Here is a 12,886-nt window from a genome sequence, read left to right on the forward strand (position 1 = left end):
AATTCAGATCTGTTTTGTAACATGTTTCTCCCTTAAATAATTGTTTCGCTACTGACATAGAAATTAACGTTACGGCTGAACCACTATCGATTTCAAATCGAATATCATTACCGTTAACATTGAGCGTTGTAAAAATTTTTTCCCGAAATTCCGCTTGATCTATTGCGAAGACTTCAGCGACCTCGAAATTGTTTGCTTTCGCTTTGCAAACCTTTTTAAGATGCCCTGCCTTACCACACGAAAGGCATTTTATACTTTTATCGAGCGTACATTCCGACGCGTAATGCTCTTTTCCGCAACGGAAACACGTAACATTTTTATTGCGCGCGGTCTTTTTCGAAACACTACTCGCGTTCGCGTTCGAAATTTTCTTCTTCGACTTATCTTTATTTGTCGTCTTCTTCTTCTGTCCTGCGCTGACCAATGCCGTTGCCTCCTCGCCTTGGATCCGCTTGGTATCCTTTTCCGAAAGCTCCATCATGGTGGCAATTTCAATAGCGTTGTCCAGGGTAGGGTCCCCCGCTTCTAGCAATCGGTTGAGTGTCCTCTTGTTCCTCAGACCGAAAACGAAATAATTCCGCAGCGTTGTCTGGGAATGCTCGCATAGTTTGCACTTAATTGCAAGCTTCTTCAAAGCTGATGCGAATTCTTGTATGGATTCGCCTTCATTCTGCTTTCTTGTAGCGAGTTTGTAATTTTCCGCTAGTACTGACGGTTTCGGCTCGAAATATTTCTGAAGCGTCTCAGTTAGCTTCTCGTACGTTTCTGTACTAGGTTTAGTCGGTGCTATTTCATTCTTGAGCACACTATATGCACTAGGCCCAAGGTGATGTAGCAAATAAGCCACCTTGTTTGCCGCCGAAATATTGAATATTTGCACGGCTGCCTCAAAACGTTCCTGCCACTCGGACCATGGCCCATTGTCCGGTGTGAACGCTTCCATACTCGAACTCCCCGTTATTGCGCTTGCCATTTTGCTTGACTCTTGCACAACAACTTTTTTTTCCATGAAAATTCACAACTTGTTGCATTGCACGCAACAATGTTCATTATCGAATATGGCTGCCGCACGTGCTTGCAAGTTCGTGCGCACAACACTTCCCACGACACAAAATAATCCTCGTCGCCAACTGCTGTGTATGTAGGTAGCCAATGTAGGCTCGTGGGTATGGAAGAGACGTGGGAATCGTCTTTAGGAAGAAATGAGGCACAGGTATAGCTTAACACCATAACAACTATATCTATATTGCTGAGCCGTTACATACGTCTGGATTGTACGGTGGTCCAGAACGTTCTCTGTCGAGTCGGGGAGAAGCCGGTAGCATCTTCCCGTAACGGTACGGTCACGTGGCTCTGCGCGCATGCAGTGCCACCGCGTTGAGCCAATCGTAGGGCTCCGCTAATCACAGACTGCTCGGACAGTCTGCGCCACGGTCTTACATACAGGTCTGGAAACTCAGGCAAATTTTGGTGGTGGGGGTGTGCCAAAATTTAAGCCATTTTTAGTGCACAATCTTGTCACTAGCAGCGTGTCGCTGTTATCGCAAAGTGTTGTAAAAGTGGAAACATAACCATTAAACTCAACGTTAGTGCATGGCTCGGTATACATTCCAACGAATTGTCTTGGATAGTCCATAATGACGAATTCTTGCATAGTCCCGAACTATCTAAAAGCATGTATAAATCTGTAAAATTATATCTGCCCGAACGCAGTCAAGGTTAGAGTCTTGCACTGACCGATAGCAACGACACACAGGGCGAACTAATTTTGGCTTAAAACTGAGCACTACCCCCACTACTCGAGTTTCCAGACCTGTATGTAAGACCGTGGTCTGCGCGCTCGCAGCTGTAATGGCGCGTTTACATGAACGCCGCCCAACACCTGTAGTTGCATGAGGAGTCGTTCTGTATTGTAAAAGTATTCTAGGTAAACAATTATGTACATTCGCTGAATTACAACGCATTCTTTTTAAAGAATTTTTAAGTATTTGTACATATCGCTCTGCTTGGCCATTTGTTGCTGGATGGTAGGGTGCTGTTAATTTCTGAGTGATCTCGTTAACTTGTAAGAAATTTCTAAATTCTTTAGATGTAAATGTTCTTCCGTTATCCGAAACGAAATATTTTGGTAAACCATGTGTCGCAAAAATTTGACGACATAAATCTATTGTCGTACGTGACATCATATCTTTCACTATGTGGATTTCCGGCCATTTGGAAAATGCATCTACCAAAATGAAAAAGTAATGACCTAGAAAAGGTCCCGCAAAGTCAGCGTGAACACGCTCAAATGCCACAGCACACGGTTCCCAAATATGTGAATTATTTTTAGGAGGGTCGTTCCTAAAAGCATTGCAATCATTGCAATTTGCAACCAAGTTTTCGATATCTCTATCAATTTGGTACCACCAGATATACCCTCTAGCTAAATGTTTCATCCGGACTACACCGAAATGACCAGTATGTAACTCTTGTAAAATTTTTTTCTGTAAAATACGGGGAATAACTACCCTATGTCCTCGAAAAATGACGTTATTCTGTAAAGTAAATTCATGTAAATTAACTGTATAAAAAGTTTTCTCTTTTTCTGTATTCTTACCCGATTTAAGAATTTGTAATAATTTAGACAACTCTTTGTCTGTCGCCGTAGCTGTAGCTACTTCCCGTGCCGTTATTGGTAATGTGTCAAACGTACTTAATTGAAAAACATCTACCGGGTCTTGTACATCTGCATTACGTGGAATAGGTAACCGTGATAAACAATCTGCATTCGAATGAAGTTCTGACTTCCTGTACTTAATATCATAATTAAAACCCTGTAAAAATAACGAGTAGTGTTGCATTCGTAATGCCGTGTAGATAGGCAAACTCTTTGTTGGAGAAAAAATTTGTGTAAGTGGACGATGGTCTGTAATTAATGTGAATTTAGAGCCTTGCAAATACTGGTGAAATTTCTTAACACCGTAGATGATCGCGTAAGCTTCCTTGTCAATCTGAGAATAATTTCTTTGAGTGGAAGATAAAGTTTGCGAAGCATATTGTATGGCTCTTTCAGAACCATCGGGATAGATGTGCGAAAGCACCGCTCCTACCCCATACGAACTCGCGTCCGTAGCAAGCGTAACTGGTAAACGCGGATCGAAATGAACTAAACATTTTGGACTAATAAAAGCCTTCTTCGCGTCCCTGAAACTCTTCTCACATTGAGATGTCCACTGAAATTCCGTATCTTTACGCAACAATTTATTTAACGGGTGTAAAATCGAACTTAGATTTGAAATAAATCTACCGTAATAATTAATCATCCCGAGAAAACTGCGTACCTCCGTAACGTTGGTAGGTCGCTTCATATTATGGATCGCTTCCATCTTTTCAGGAGATTTATGTAACCCGTCTTTATCTATCACGTACCCGCAATACTGGATTTGCGACATGAAGAATTCGCTTTTCTCCATATTAACTCGAATGTTGAACTTCTGTAATCGGCCAAAAACTAAACGCAATTTATTTAAATGATCTTGCCGATCTGTTCCTGCTACTCGAATGTCATCTAGAAAGACCACTACACCGGGGATGTCTTTCAGAATATTTTCAATGGTGCGCTGCCATATTGCAGGCGCTGACGCGACACCATACATTAAACGCGTAGCTCTGTACAAGCCTTTATGAGTACTCAAAGTCAAAAAGGTTTGGTCCTCCGGTCGGACTTCTAATTGCAAATAAGCCTGTAGTAAATCGATCTTTGAGAAAATGGTACCGCCTGCCATCGAAGCGAATAATTCATCTGCTGTTGGTAGCGGATGCTCATCCACGAGTAAACGTGGATTAATGGTGACACTGAAATCACCACACAGGCGTACCTGACCGTTCTTTTTTAAAACCGGAACAATGGGGGTTGCCCATTGTTCGGTGAGGAACGAACGAAGGGGAATTGGGGGGGCGAGGTTGCGTTAGGAAGGCTAAATAAAAGTAGTTGTAATTAAAAGAATATAATAAGGTTTTTATTCATTACTATTATTATTATTATTGTACTCTACTGAATTATTGTGATGATTGTATTATACTAAATTATTACTATTGTAATTGTTACAAGATAAAGTTTCCAGACGCTGATGCGTCTGCGTCATACGAACTCAAACAATGACTAGAAACCGAGGAGTCGTAAATTCCTCAGTATAAAGGGCAGATAAGAAAACAAAGGAAAGAAGAAGGGGGGGGATTGTAAGTCCCGCATCCCCTTCATTGCGTGAACCTTGAACCGATCATCAAGATAACGCAACTACGGCAACACCGCTGAAGCCTCGAATTGACTGCATGCGCAATTAGCGCCGAGCCGTGCCTAGGCCGATCACTAGGTAGTTTGTTGGTGCTAGGCACCGCCCGAGGCCCGTCGTCGGACTGAGTGGAAAAGGCACGATCTGCCGAGGGCAGTCGTGGGGCTACCCAGAGCTCGTCGTCAGGTTAGCCCGTCCGAGCCAATGTCATCGGACCCCGTCAAGCGAGTAGAGAGCTCGCGTTTCGCCGTTAAGTAGGCGACAATAGCCGCTAACTGGGAAGGCGCACCAAGAGGGAAGACCGCTTCTCCCCGTAATGGCGGCCAGCCGGAGAGGCGCAATAAGCGTTGGAAGGCCGCTCCTTCCTTACCTGCGCTAATGCCTGAGAATCGCAGCGGTAGGTCAATCCCGCAATTGTCCCGGAACGCTTCCTTTCCGTCGATGGCCCTTGCAGGAACAATGCCCGTGGGCTAGCCTTCCGTCCGTGGGTGTCTACGTGCCAGCGCCCGTACTCGAAGGGACCGCGTCCGTGGATGGTCTGCCGTCTGTGGGTTCCGAAGTGCCAGCTCCCGTTCTCGAAGTGACCGCGTCCGTGGACTAGCGCGAAGTGACCGTCTCCGGCTGGCTCGCCCGCAGTGGCCGGGCCCGATGACTCGCTTTCCAGATAAGCTTTAGACAAAGGGCCCGGATCTCCTTAGCAACGGTCGCCGAAGCGATCCGAAGCGAGAAGAAGAATCCAGAAGGAAAAAGGGCATGCGCACCCGATAACGACGGCCGGCCCGTTAAGAAAAAAAAGGGGGGAAGGGAGTCGAGTCGCCCCGACGCCTACTGCATCTACCCGATCGGGTGACGCATGTGTCAGGCGCTTAATGTTGACTCGCTCAGCGTCGTCGATAACCGAACATTCCGCCCGCCTTCGGGGACTATGTTCCCGAATGTTGTTGGCTCCGAATCTACAGGCAGAATGCAAATTTTCGTTATAGGTCGTTTGAAAGTGGCAGTGGCTGTTCGTACGGTGACGACCCTGGTTAAGCCGTCCTGGCCAGGGTGCAACTGTTGGACCAATGCAAGTGGCCATTTGCCTGGAGGGTAACGCTCGTCCGTAAGGAGGACTAAGGACCCTTCCCGGATCTCTGTAGACGGATGATGCCATTTTGAGATCGCCTGGTAGCGTTGAAGACACTCGGCTTGCCATCTGTGCCAGAAGTGTTCAACCTTTTGCCGGAGGAGTTGCCACCTTGTGAGACGCGAAATGGGCTGATCGCTGAGATTTGGCTCGGGGATCACGATTGGAGCTTCGCCTATAAGAAAATGACCCGGGGTCAAGGCAGCGCAGTCGTCGACGTCCTCAGACATAGGACACAATGGCCTGGAGTTAAGGATGGCCTCTATCTGACACGTTAGGGTTGTCAGCCCTTCGTATGTCAGCACTGAGTCTCCGATGACTCGGCGCAGGTGAAATTTAGTCGTCTTGACCGCGGCTTCCCATTTGCCTCCGAAATGAGGCGCGGCGGGTGGGATGAAACGCCAGTTAGTCCCGAGATTCGTGAGTATTCCTGCCAACTCCTTGAGCTCTTTAGAGGCCGCGTCGAAGCGTCGTCTCAATTCGCGATCTGCTCCTACCAGGTTGGAGCCACAATCGCTGTGTAATGTGGCACAGGCCCCGCGAAGAGCGGTAAAACGCTTAAATGCGGCGATAAAGGCTTCCGTGGTGTAATCTGTTACCACTTCGATGTGGACAGCGGAGGTGGAGAAGCACACGAAGATCGCCAGGTATCCTTTGTATACTTTGGCCGCCCGCCCTCGCCAAGTTTTTATACTTATGGGTCCAGCATAATCAACTCCTGAAACCAGAAATGGACGGGAAGGAGTGACTCTTGATTTTGGGAGCTGACCCATCAGCTGCCGAGCTCGATTTTGTCGGTATCGAGCACATGTGACGCATTTTAAAATAAAGGATCGGACTGGGGTTCGTCCCCCGATGATCCAATACTTTTGGCGAACGTAAGCCAGCGTCACTTGAGTTCCGCCGTGTAAAGTCCTCTTATGAGCATCCGAGATGATTAGAGAGGTGAGCGGAGATTGGCGAGGCAGTATGATCGGGTGTTTCACGTCGGCTGGTAATTGTGAGTTTTGAAGTCGCCCGCCCACTCTCATGAGTCCGGATTCATCCAGGAATGGAGTAAGTCTCAAGAAGGGGCTTGATTTTGATAAGCGTCCTCCCTTCGCTATGACTCTCCGTTCGTGTTGGAAATAATACTGCTGAACGTGGAGGGCCCAGAATAGAGAACTCTCGTGCAGTTCAGCCGGAGTAAGATGCTCTGAGGTCGATTGTGCTGGAAGTTGCCTGAAACGCCTAACGGCGCGCTTGCAAGTTGCAGTCACTCGTAATAGCGTTGTGAGCGATGAGTATTTCGTTAGGAGATCCCAGGGAGGCTCTTGATCATCGCGACGAGAGGTTAGAGCGTGATTCGGCTTCTCCTCCATGTCGACGTTAGATGATTTCCTCTCATTCCATTTCGGCCATTCGGTAGGTGTTTGGCTTAACCACGGTGGCCCGCGCCACCACAGTGAATGGTCTTCGATCTCCTGCGCGCTTAGTCCTCTTGTTGCGCAATCTGCTGGATTTTCCTTCCCTGGCACGAAGCGCCAGGTGGCGGTGGGTAGCAGTTCTTGGACGGCTGTCACTCGATTGCGAACGTAATCCTTCCACTTTGCCGGGTGGGAGGAGACCCAGGTAAGAGCGACCGACGAATCCGCCCAGAGAACAATCGGATATTCTCCGAGATTGAGGACGTTTTGCACCTTTACGCTCAGTCGCGCAAGCATTAGCGCCGCGCTCAACTCAAGTCGGGGTATAGTGAGTTTCTTTAGAGGCGCCACTTTTGTTTTGGCCGCGATGATGTTAACTTGGATTCCGCGATCCTGCGTTTCGACTCTAGTATAAATTACCGCCGCCATGGCAAGCTGGGAGGCATCGGAGAATCCGTGGAGCTCCACGGAGCGTGCGGTTGAAGAAAGCGAAAGCCATCGCGGAATGCTAACATTGTTTAACGCGGGTAGTTGTTCTTTGAAAGTGATCCATCTATTTTGCAATTCGATTGGCAAAGGGGTGTCCCACCCTACTTTAATCAACCAGAGATTTTGAATGAATATCTTCGCTCGAATCACAACCGGAGCGATAAGGCCCAAGGGGTCATAGAGCTGCGCTATTTCGGAGAGAACGGATCGTTTCGTAATAATTCGAGCGGACGATAAAACTGGCTTAAATTTGAATACGTCTGATGGCGGGTGCCAACACAAACCTAGGACTTTAATCCGAGAGGAGTCCAACTCCACAGTATTCGCGTTGTTATTGGACGGCAATGATAAGTGACTCAACAACTCTGGCGAATTGCTGTTCCACTTCTGTAAAGGAAAGCCGCCCGCCATGCAGAGCTGGGACTAGTTGGGAATAGTTGAGACATTATTGCTTTCGCTTCATCTAGTGATTCGGCTCCGCCAAAAATGTCGTCAACGTATCTCCCCTTGGTTATCGATGGTATGGCTTTCGGTAACCGATGACCCTCGTCTGAGATAAGTTGTTGAAGTACACGAAGAGCCAGAAAGGGGGCACAATTCAACCCGTAAGTCACAGTGGTTAATTGATATGGCCGTAATTGCTCATTTGAGTCGTACCAGAAGATGCGTTGCAGATTTCGATCACTTGGGTGAACCAGTATCTGTCGATACATTTTCGTTATGTCGGATGAAAAAACGACTTTATGTGACCGAAACCATAGCAATACATCAAGGATGTCTGTCTGTAATTTGACTCCCGCGTGCAAAATGTCGTTGAGGGACACTCCACTCGTTGACGAACTCGACCCGTTAAATACGACGCGTAGTTTCGTTGTTTGACTACTATCGCGTAGGACACCGTGATGAGGCAGATAAAAGACGGGAGAGTTGTTGATCTCAGATTCTGGTACCGGTACCATATGGCCTAGCGATTGATACTCTAGCAGAAAGTCTGTATATAGCTTGCGTAAGGATGGTTCCCTTTCAAATCGTTTACGAAGTCGCGCCAAACATCGGAGAGCGATTTGAGATGAATCGCCTAATAAGGTAGCCGGGGATTTCAACGGAAGACGAACTATATATCGACCGTTCGGATCTCGCGAAACGGTGGAACTAAACTGATCCTCGCAATCAGCATCAGCAGGGCTCATTGATTTCGCGGTCTTCGGTATCTCTTCCTGTCTCCAAAAACGGGTTAAAAGATCTTGTAAGTCGTGATCAATGTGACAATGATAAGTACCGCTTTCGCGATCACACGCCGCAGGTGTAGCGGGTCCGGACACCGCCCATCCGAACAAAGTTAATTGTGCAATCGGTGACGCCGAGTCACCTTTTATTATTTCAGGCTTAATGATCTGACCGTAACAATCCGCGCCAATAATGATATTAATCGGACCGGGTTTATTAAAATTCGGATCGGCTAGTGGTAAGTTTTGAAGATGGCTCCAAGAATCGTTGGTTACTTCAAATGATGGAATTTGAAAAGTTAACCGTGGCAGAATGTATGCCTGTAATGTGCAAGATTTGGAGATATCCGATGCCGAATAAAGCTCGAGATACACGAGGCCCTTAGTGCGTCCCGCGCCAGTTCCGCCTATACCGAGTAGAGGAATCATAACGGATTTTCGAGGTAAGCTCAACCAACGCACCAACTCCTCTGTAACAAAGGATAATTCAGATCCCGGATCTAAGAGTGCGCGGACAGAATTGAATTTACCATCGCGGGATTTTAGTTTAACTTGACACGTTGCGAGCAGTGTTAACGGTCGATGCCCGATGGCACATTCTGTATGATTCGCGCACGATGCCTCTAGTCACTTCTGCTCTGAGGTAGGCACAAGCGGGGGCGACTTATTAACGGTCGGAGCATCTGGATCGGCTTTAGTAACGGTTTTCGATGGTGGCCTTCGGTCATCATGCAAGGTAGTATGATGCTTGCTCCCACATTTTCTACAGCGATGCGAACTTGGACAACGACCAACTCCATGACCCCCTAAGCAATTGAAGCAAAGGTTGAATTTAAGAACGGTGCGTTTACGACGCTCAGGCGCGTATGACAAATAAGTTGAGCAATTGGACAAGTAGTGAGCGGCTTTGCACAACCGACACTCCACGCTACCTTTAGCTGTTGAGGCCGTCGCGACTAAACTGCGAGATCTTACATCTGCCTTACCCGATAACCAAGATGATCGTTTCTTATCTTTAGTGGGCTTGCCCGGTTCAGAAGAACGCTTCTCCCACGCTTGCGTGCGGCTATTCACAAACTCCTCAAATGCTTTTAGAGTAGGGGAAGCAGTAGACGATCCCAAGTGGATGTTCCAGTCTTCGCGTGTGTCTTCGTCTAGCAATCGAGCCAACATCCGTACCAAGAATGCATCCCACTCCTTCACGGGGCAGTCCAACGCCTCGAGAGCGCCTAATGCGTGGGTGACAGTAATCATCATGTCATTCAAGTTCTGCGCGGATTTCGACTTGATGGGCTTCAAATCGAGGAGGCTATCCACTTGGGCAGCGATCAGTATCCATTTGTTGTCATACCGCGATTCCAAAGTTTTCCATGCAAGGTTGAAAGTGGCGTTAGTGACTTTAAGGTTAGCGACGCGTCGAGCTGCGTCCCCAGCAAGACACGTTTTTAAATACTGCATTTTCTCAACGTTTGTTAGCTCGGGATTTTCTCCCACCATCGACTGAAACAGGTCACTAAAGTCCCTCCATGCATGAAACTCTCCGGAAAATGTCGGCAAGCTTCTCGATCATCCGTGTACCAGATCGCCCCTCAGACGATGAAGGGCCACACGATCGCGCAGAGGAATTGGATGCTTCCACCGAGTCTTGTTGGTCAAGCAATATGGACCTTGCTTGTACATAAAATTCCTGACATCTCTCGTATGTCCGGGACCTTATATACGACTCGTCAGTAAGGCGTCCCGCGTGTACTCGACAGAGCCTCTCGTGCTCCTCTTGGAACTTGTTCCAGTTGGATTCCAGAACGTCCAGTCTTGTCGACACCAAGTTGCGAGAGATGGTGGCAGAAAGGTGTTCCTCTGCGTCTTCCACGGCATTCTGGATCATGAGAAATCGATTCATTTGCAACGAGATTTGAGCGGGCAATTCATCCATGTTGCTGTCCACGCTCCGCTCTTCCATTTATTGAATCGTTATAAGCAAACAATCTGCGAAGAAAGTAGTAATAAATAACTCGCCTTTTTCTAACAGTGCCGGCAGGCACTCGCTGACGCATCAGGTCATTCGATTACTATTTCGAAATTACACTTCCGAGTGCACCCAACGCCGTATCCGGCTCGAAGGACCAAAAATAATGTTCGGTGAGGAACGAACGAAGGGGAATTGGGGGGGCGAGGTTGCGCTAGGAAGGCTAAATAAAAGTAGTTGTAATTAAAAGAATATAATAAGGTTTTTATTCATTACTATTATTATTATTATTGTACTCTACTGAATTATTGTGATGATTGTATTATACTAAATTATTACTATTGTAATTGTTACAAGATAAAGTTTCCAGACGCTGATGCGTCTGCGTTATACGAACTCAAACAATGACTAGAAACCGAGGAGTCGTAAATTCCTCAGTATAAAGGGCAGATAAGAAAACAAAGGAAAGAAGAAGGGGGGGGATTGTAAGTCCCGCATCCCCTTCATTGCGTGAACCTTGAACCGATCATCAAGATAACGCAACTACGGCAACACCGCTGAAGCCTCGAATTGACTGCATGCGCAATTAGCGCCGAGCCGTGCCTAGGCCGATCACTAGGTGGTTTGTTGGTGCTAGGCACCGCCCGAGGCCCGTCGTCGGACTGAGTGGAAAAGGCACGATCTGCCGAGGGCAGTCGTGGGGCTACCCAGAGCTCGTCGTCAGGTAGCCCGTCCGAGCCAATGTCATCGGACCCCGTCAAGCGAGTAGAGAGCTCGCGTTTCGCCGTTAAGTAGGCGACAATAGCCGTTAACTGGGAAGGCGCACCAAGAGGGAAGACCGCTTCTCCCCGTAATGGCGGCCAGCCGGAGAGGCGCAATAAGCGTTGGAAGGCCGCTCCTTCCTTACCTGCGCTAATGCCTGAGAATCGCAGCGGTAGGTCAATCCCGCAATTGTCCCGGAACGCTTCCTTTCCGTCGATGGCCCTTGCAGGAACAATGCCCGTGGGCTAGCCTCCCGTCCGTGGGTGTCTACGTGCCAGCGCCCGTACTCGAAGGGACCGCGTCCGTGGATGGTCTGCCGTCTGTGGGTTCCGAAGTGCCAGCTCCCGTTCTCGAAGTGACCGCGTCCGTGGACTAGCGCGAAGTGACCGTCTCCGGCTGGCTCGCCCGCAGTGGCCGGGCCCGATGACTCGCTTTCCAGATAAGCTTAGACAAAGGGCCCGGATCTCCTTAGCAACGGTCGCCGAAGCGATCCGAAGCGAGAAGAAGAATCCAGAAGGAAAAAGGGCATGCGCACCCGATAATGACGGCCGGCCCGTTAAGAAAAAAAAGGGGGGAAGGGAGTCGAGTCGCCCCGACGCCTACTGCATCTACCCGATCGGGTGACGCATGTGTCAGGCGCTTAATGTTGACTCGCTCAGCGTCGTCGATAACCGAACACCCATTCTGACGAATCAACTTTTTCTAAAATGCCCTCTGATTCTAAGCGATCTAATTCCTGCTCAACTAATGCGCGTAGGCGAAAGGGAATTTGCCGTGCTTTCACGAACACTGGTTTTGCGTTATCTTTCAATGTAAGTCTAGCTTGAATATTACTGATTTTCGAAATGATCGGATTTGTAATGCCAGGAAACTCTCGAAAGAAACTTTGCAACGACGGGTCTTCAATTACGTGAATTGATTGTAAACGTCCTAACAATTGATGCATGTCTCCATGATCTTTCAATTGTAGGATCCACTCTCTACCGAGCAGTGGTTCGCGATCTCCCGTCGTAACGTACAAATTCAATTCGCGAGTCTTCCCCCTGCATCTCACCCGTACAACCAAATATCCAAGCAGATCGATAGGTTTCTTACAATACGAAATTAAATGTAATACGGTTTTGTGTAGTTTTTCCCTTGGAAACAACCTCTTCGCAAGAGACTGTGAAATCGAAGAAACTGCCGCGCCGCTATCTATTTCAAAACGCACGCGCTTTTCGTTAACGATTAACGACGTAAGTAACTTGTCCCGATACTGTACGTGCTCGACTGCTAACACGTCAACACCGTTCGAACTCTGTTTATCCGAACGACACACCTTTCGAAGGTGACCAGTCTTCCCGCATGAAAAACACTTAACCGACCTATCTAAAGTACAACGCGACGCAAGGTGGTTCTTGCCGCAACGATAACATGTGATATTTGACGAATTATTTACACGCGACTTTACATTTTTCTTAGACTTAGCTTTAGCTCGCCCGCTGCCGTCGCTGCCTCCCCGCTTCTGGGTCGTCTGCACCTGGGCCACACCTACTTCTCCCTGCAAATCCTTGGTCCCCCTCTCGGAAAGCTCGATCGTAGCTGCTGTCTGGACGGCCGTGTCCAGCGATAGATCCGTCATTTCCAGGAGTCGTCCT

The 12,886-nt window shown here is 48.0% G+C and overlaps 1 protein-coding gene across 1 annotated transcript; it reads right to left on the bottom strand.

Moving 5' to 3' along the window:
• Positions 1-1,651: 1,651 nt before the first annotated feature.
• LOC105556633 (uncharacterized protein K02A2.6-like) lies at positions 1,652-12,886 on the bottom strand. Its single transcript, XM_012003727.1, has 2 exons — positions 11,929-12,886; positions 1,652-3,899 (listed from the first exon to the last, which is right to left on the bottom strand). The coding sequence occupies exons 1-2, from the start codon at positions 12,868-12,870 to the stop codon at positions 1,668-1,670; spliced, it is 3,174 nt and encodes a 1,057-aa protein (XP_011859117.1). The 5' UTR covers positions 12,871-12,886; the 3' UTR covers positions 1,652-1,667.

The sequence above is a fragment of the Vollenhovia emeryi genome, unplaced genomic scaffold (genome assembly GCF_000949405.1).
Source record: "Vollenhovia emeryi isolate VEMERY1.0 unplaced genomic scaffold, V.emery_V1.0 DF939881.1, whole genome shotgun sequence".
In the NCBI taxonomy this organism is placed as follows: Eukaryota; Metazoa; Arthropoda; class Insecta; order Hymenoptera; family Formicidae; genus Vollenhovia; species Vollenhovia emeryi.

Excerpts from the sequence above, each read along its gene's own strand:
- LOC105556633 (XM_012003727.1), bottom strand. The coding sequence starts at position 12,870 with ATGACGGATCTATCGCTGGACACGGCCGTCCAGACAGCAGCTACGATC. Across the intron at positions 3,900-11,928 it reads AAGTTGATTCGTCAGAATGG|GCAACCCCCATTGTTCCGGT; the intron begins GTGTTCGGTTAT and ends ACCGAACAATGG.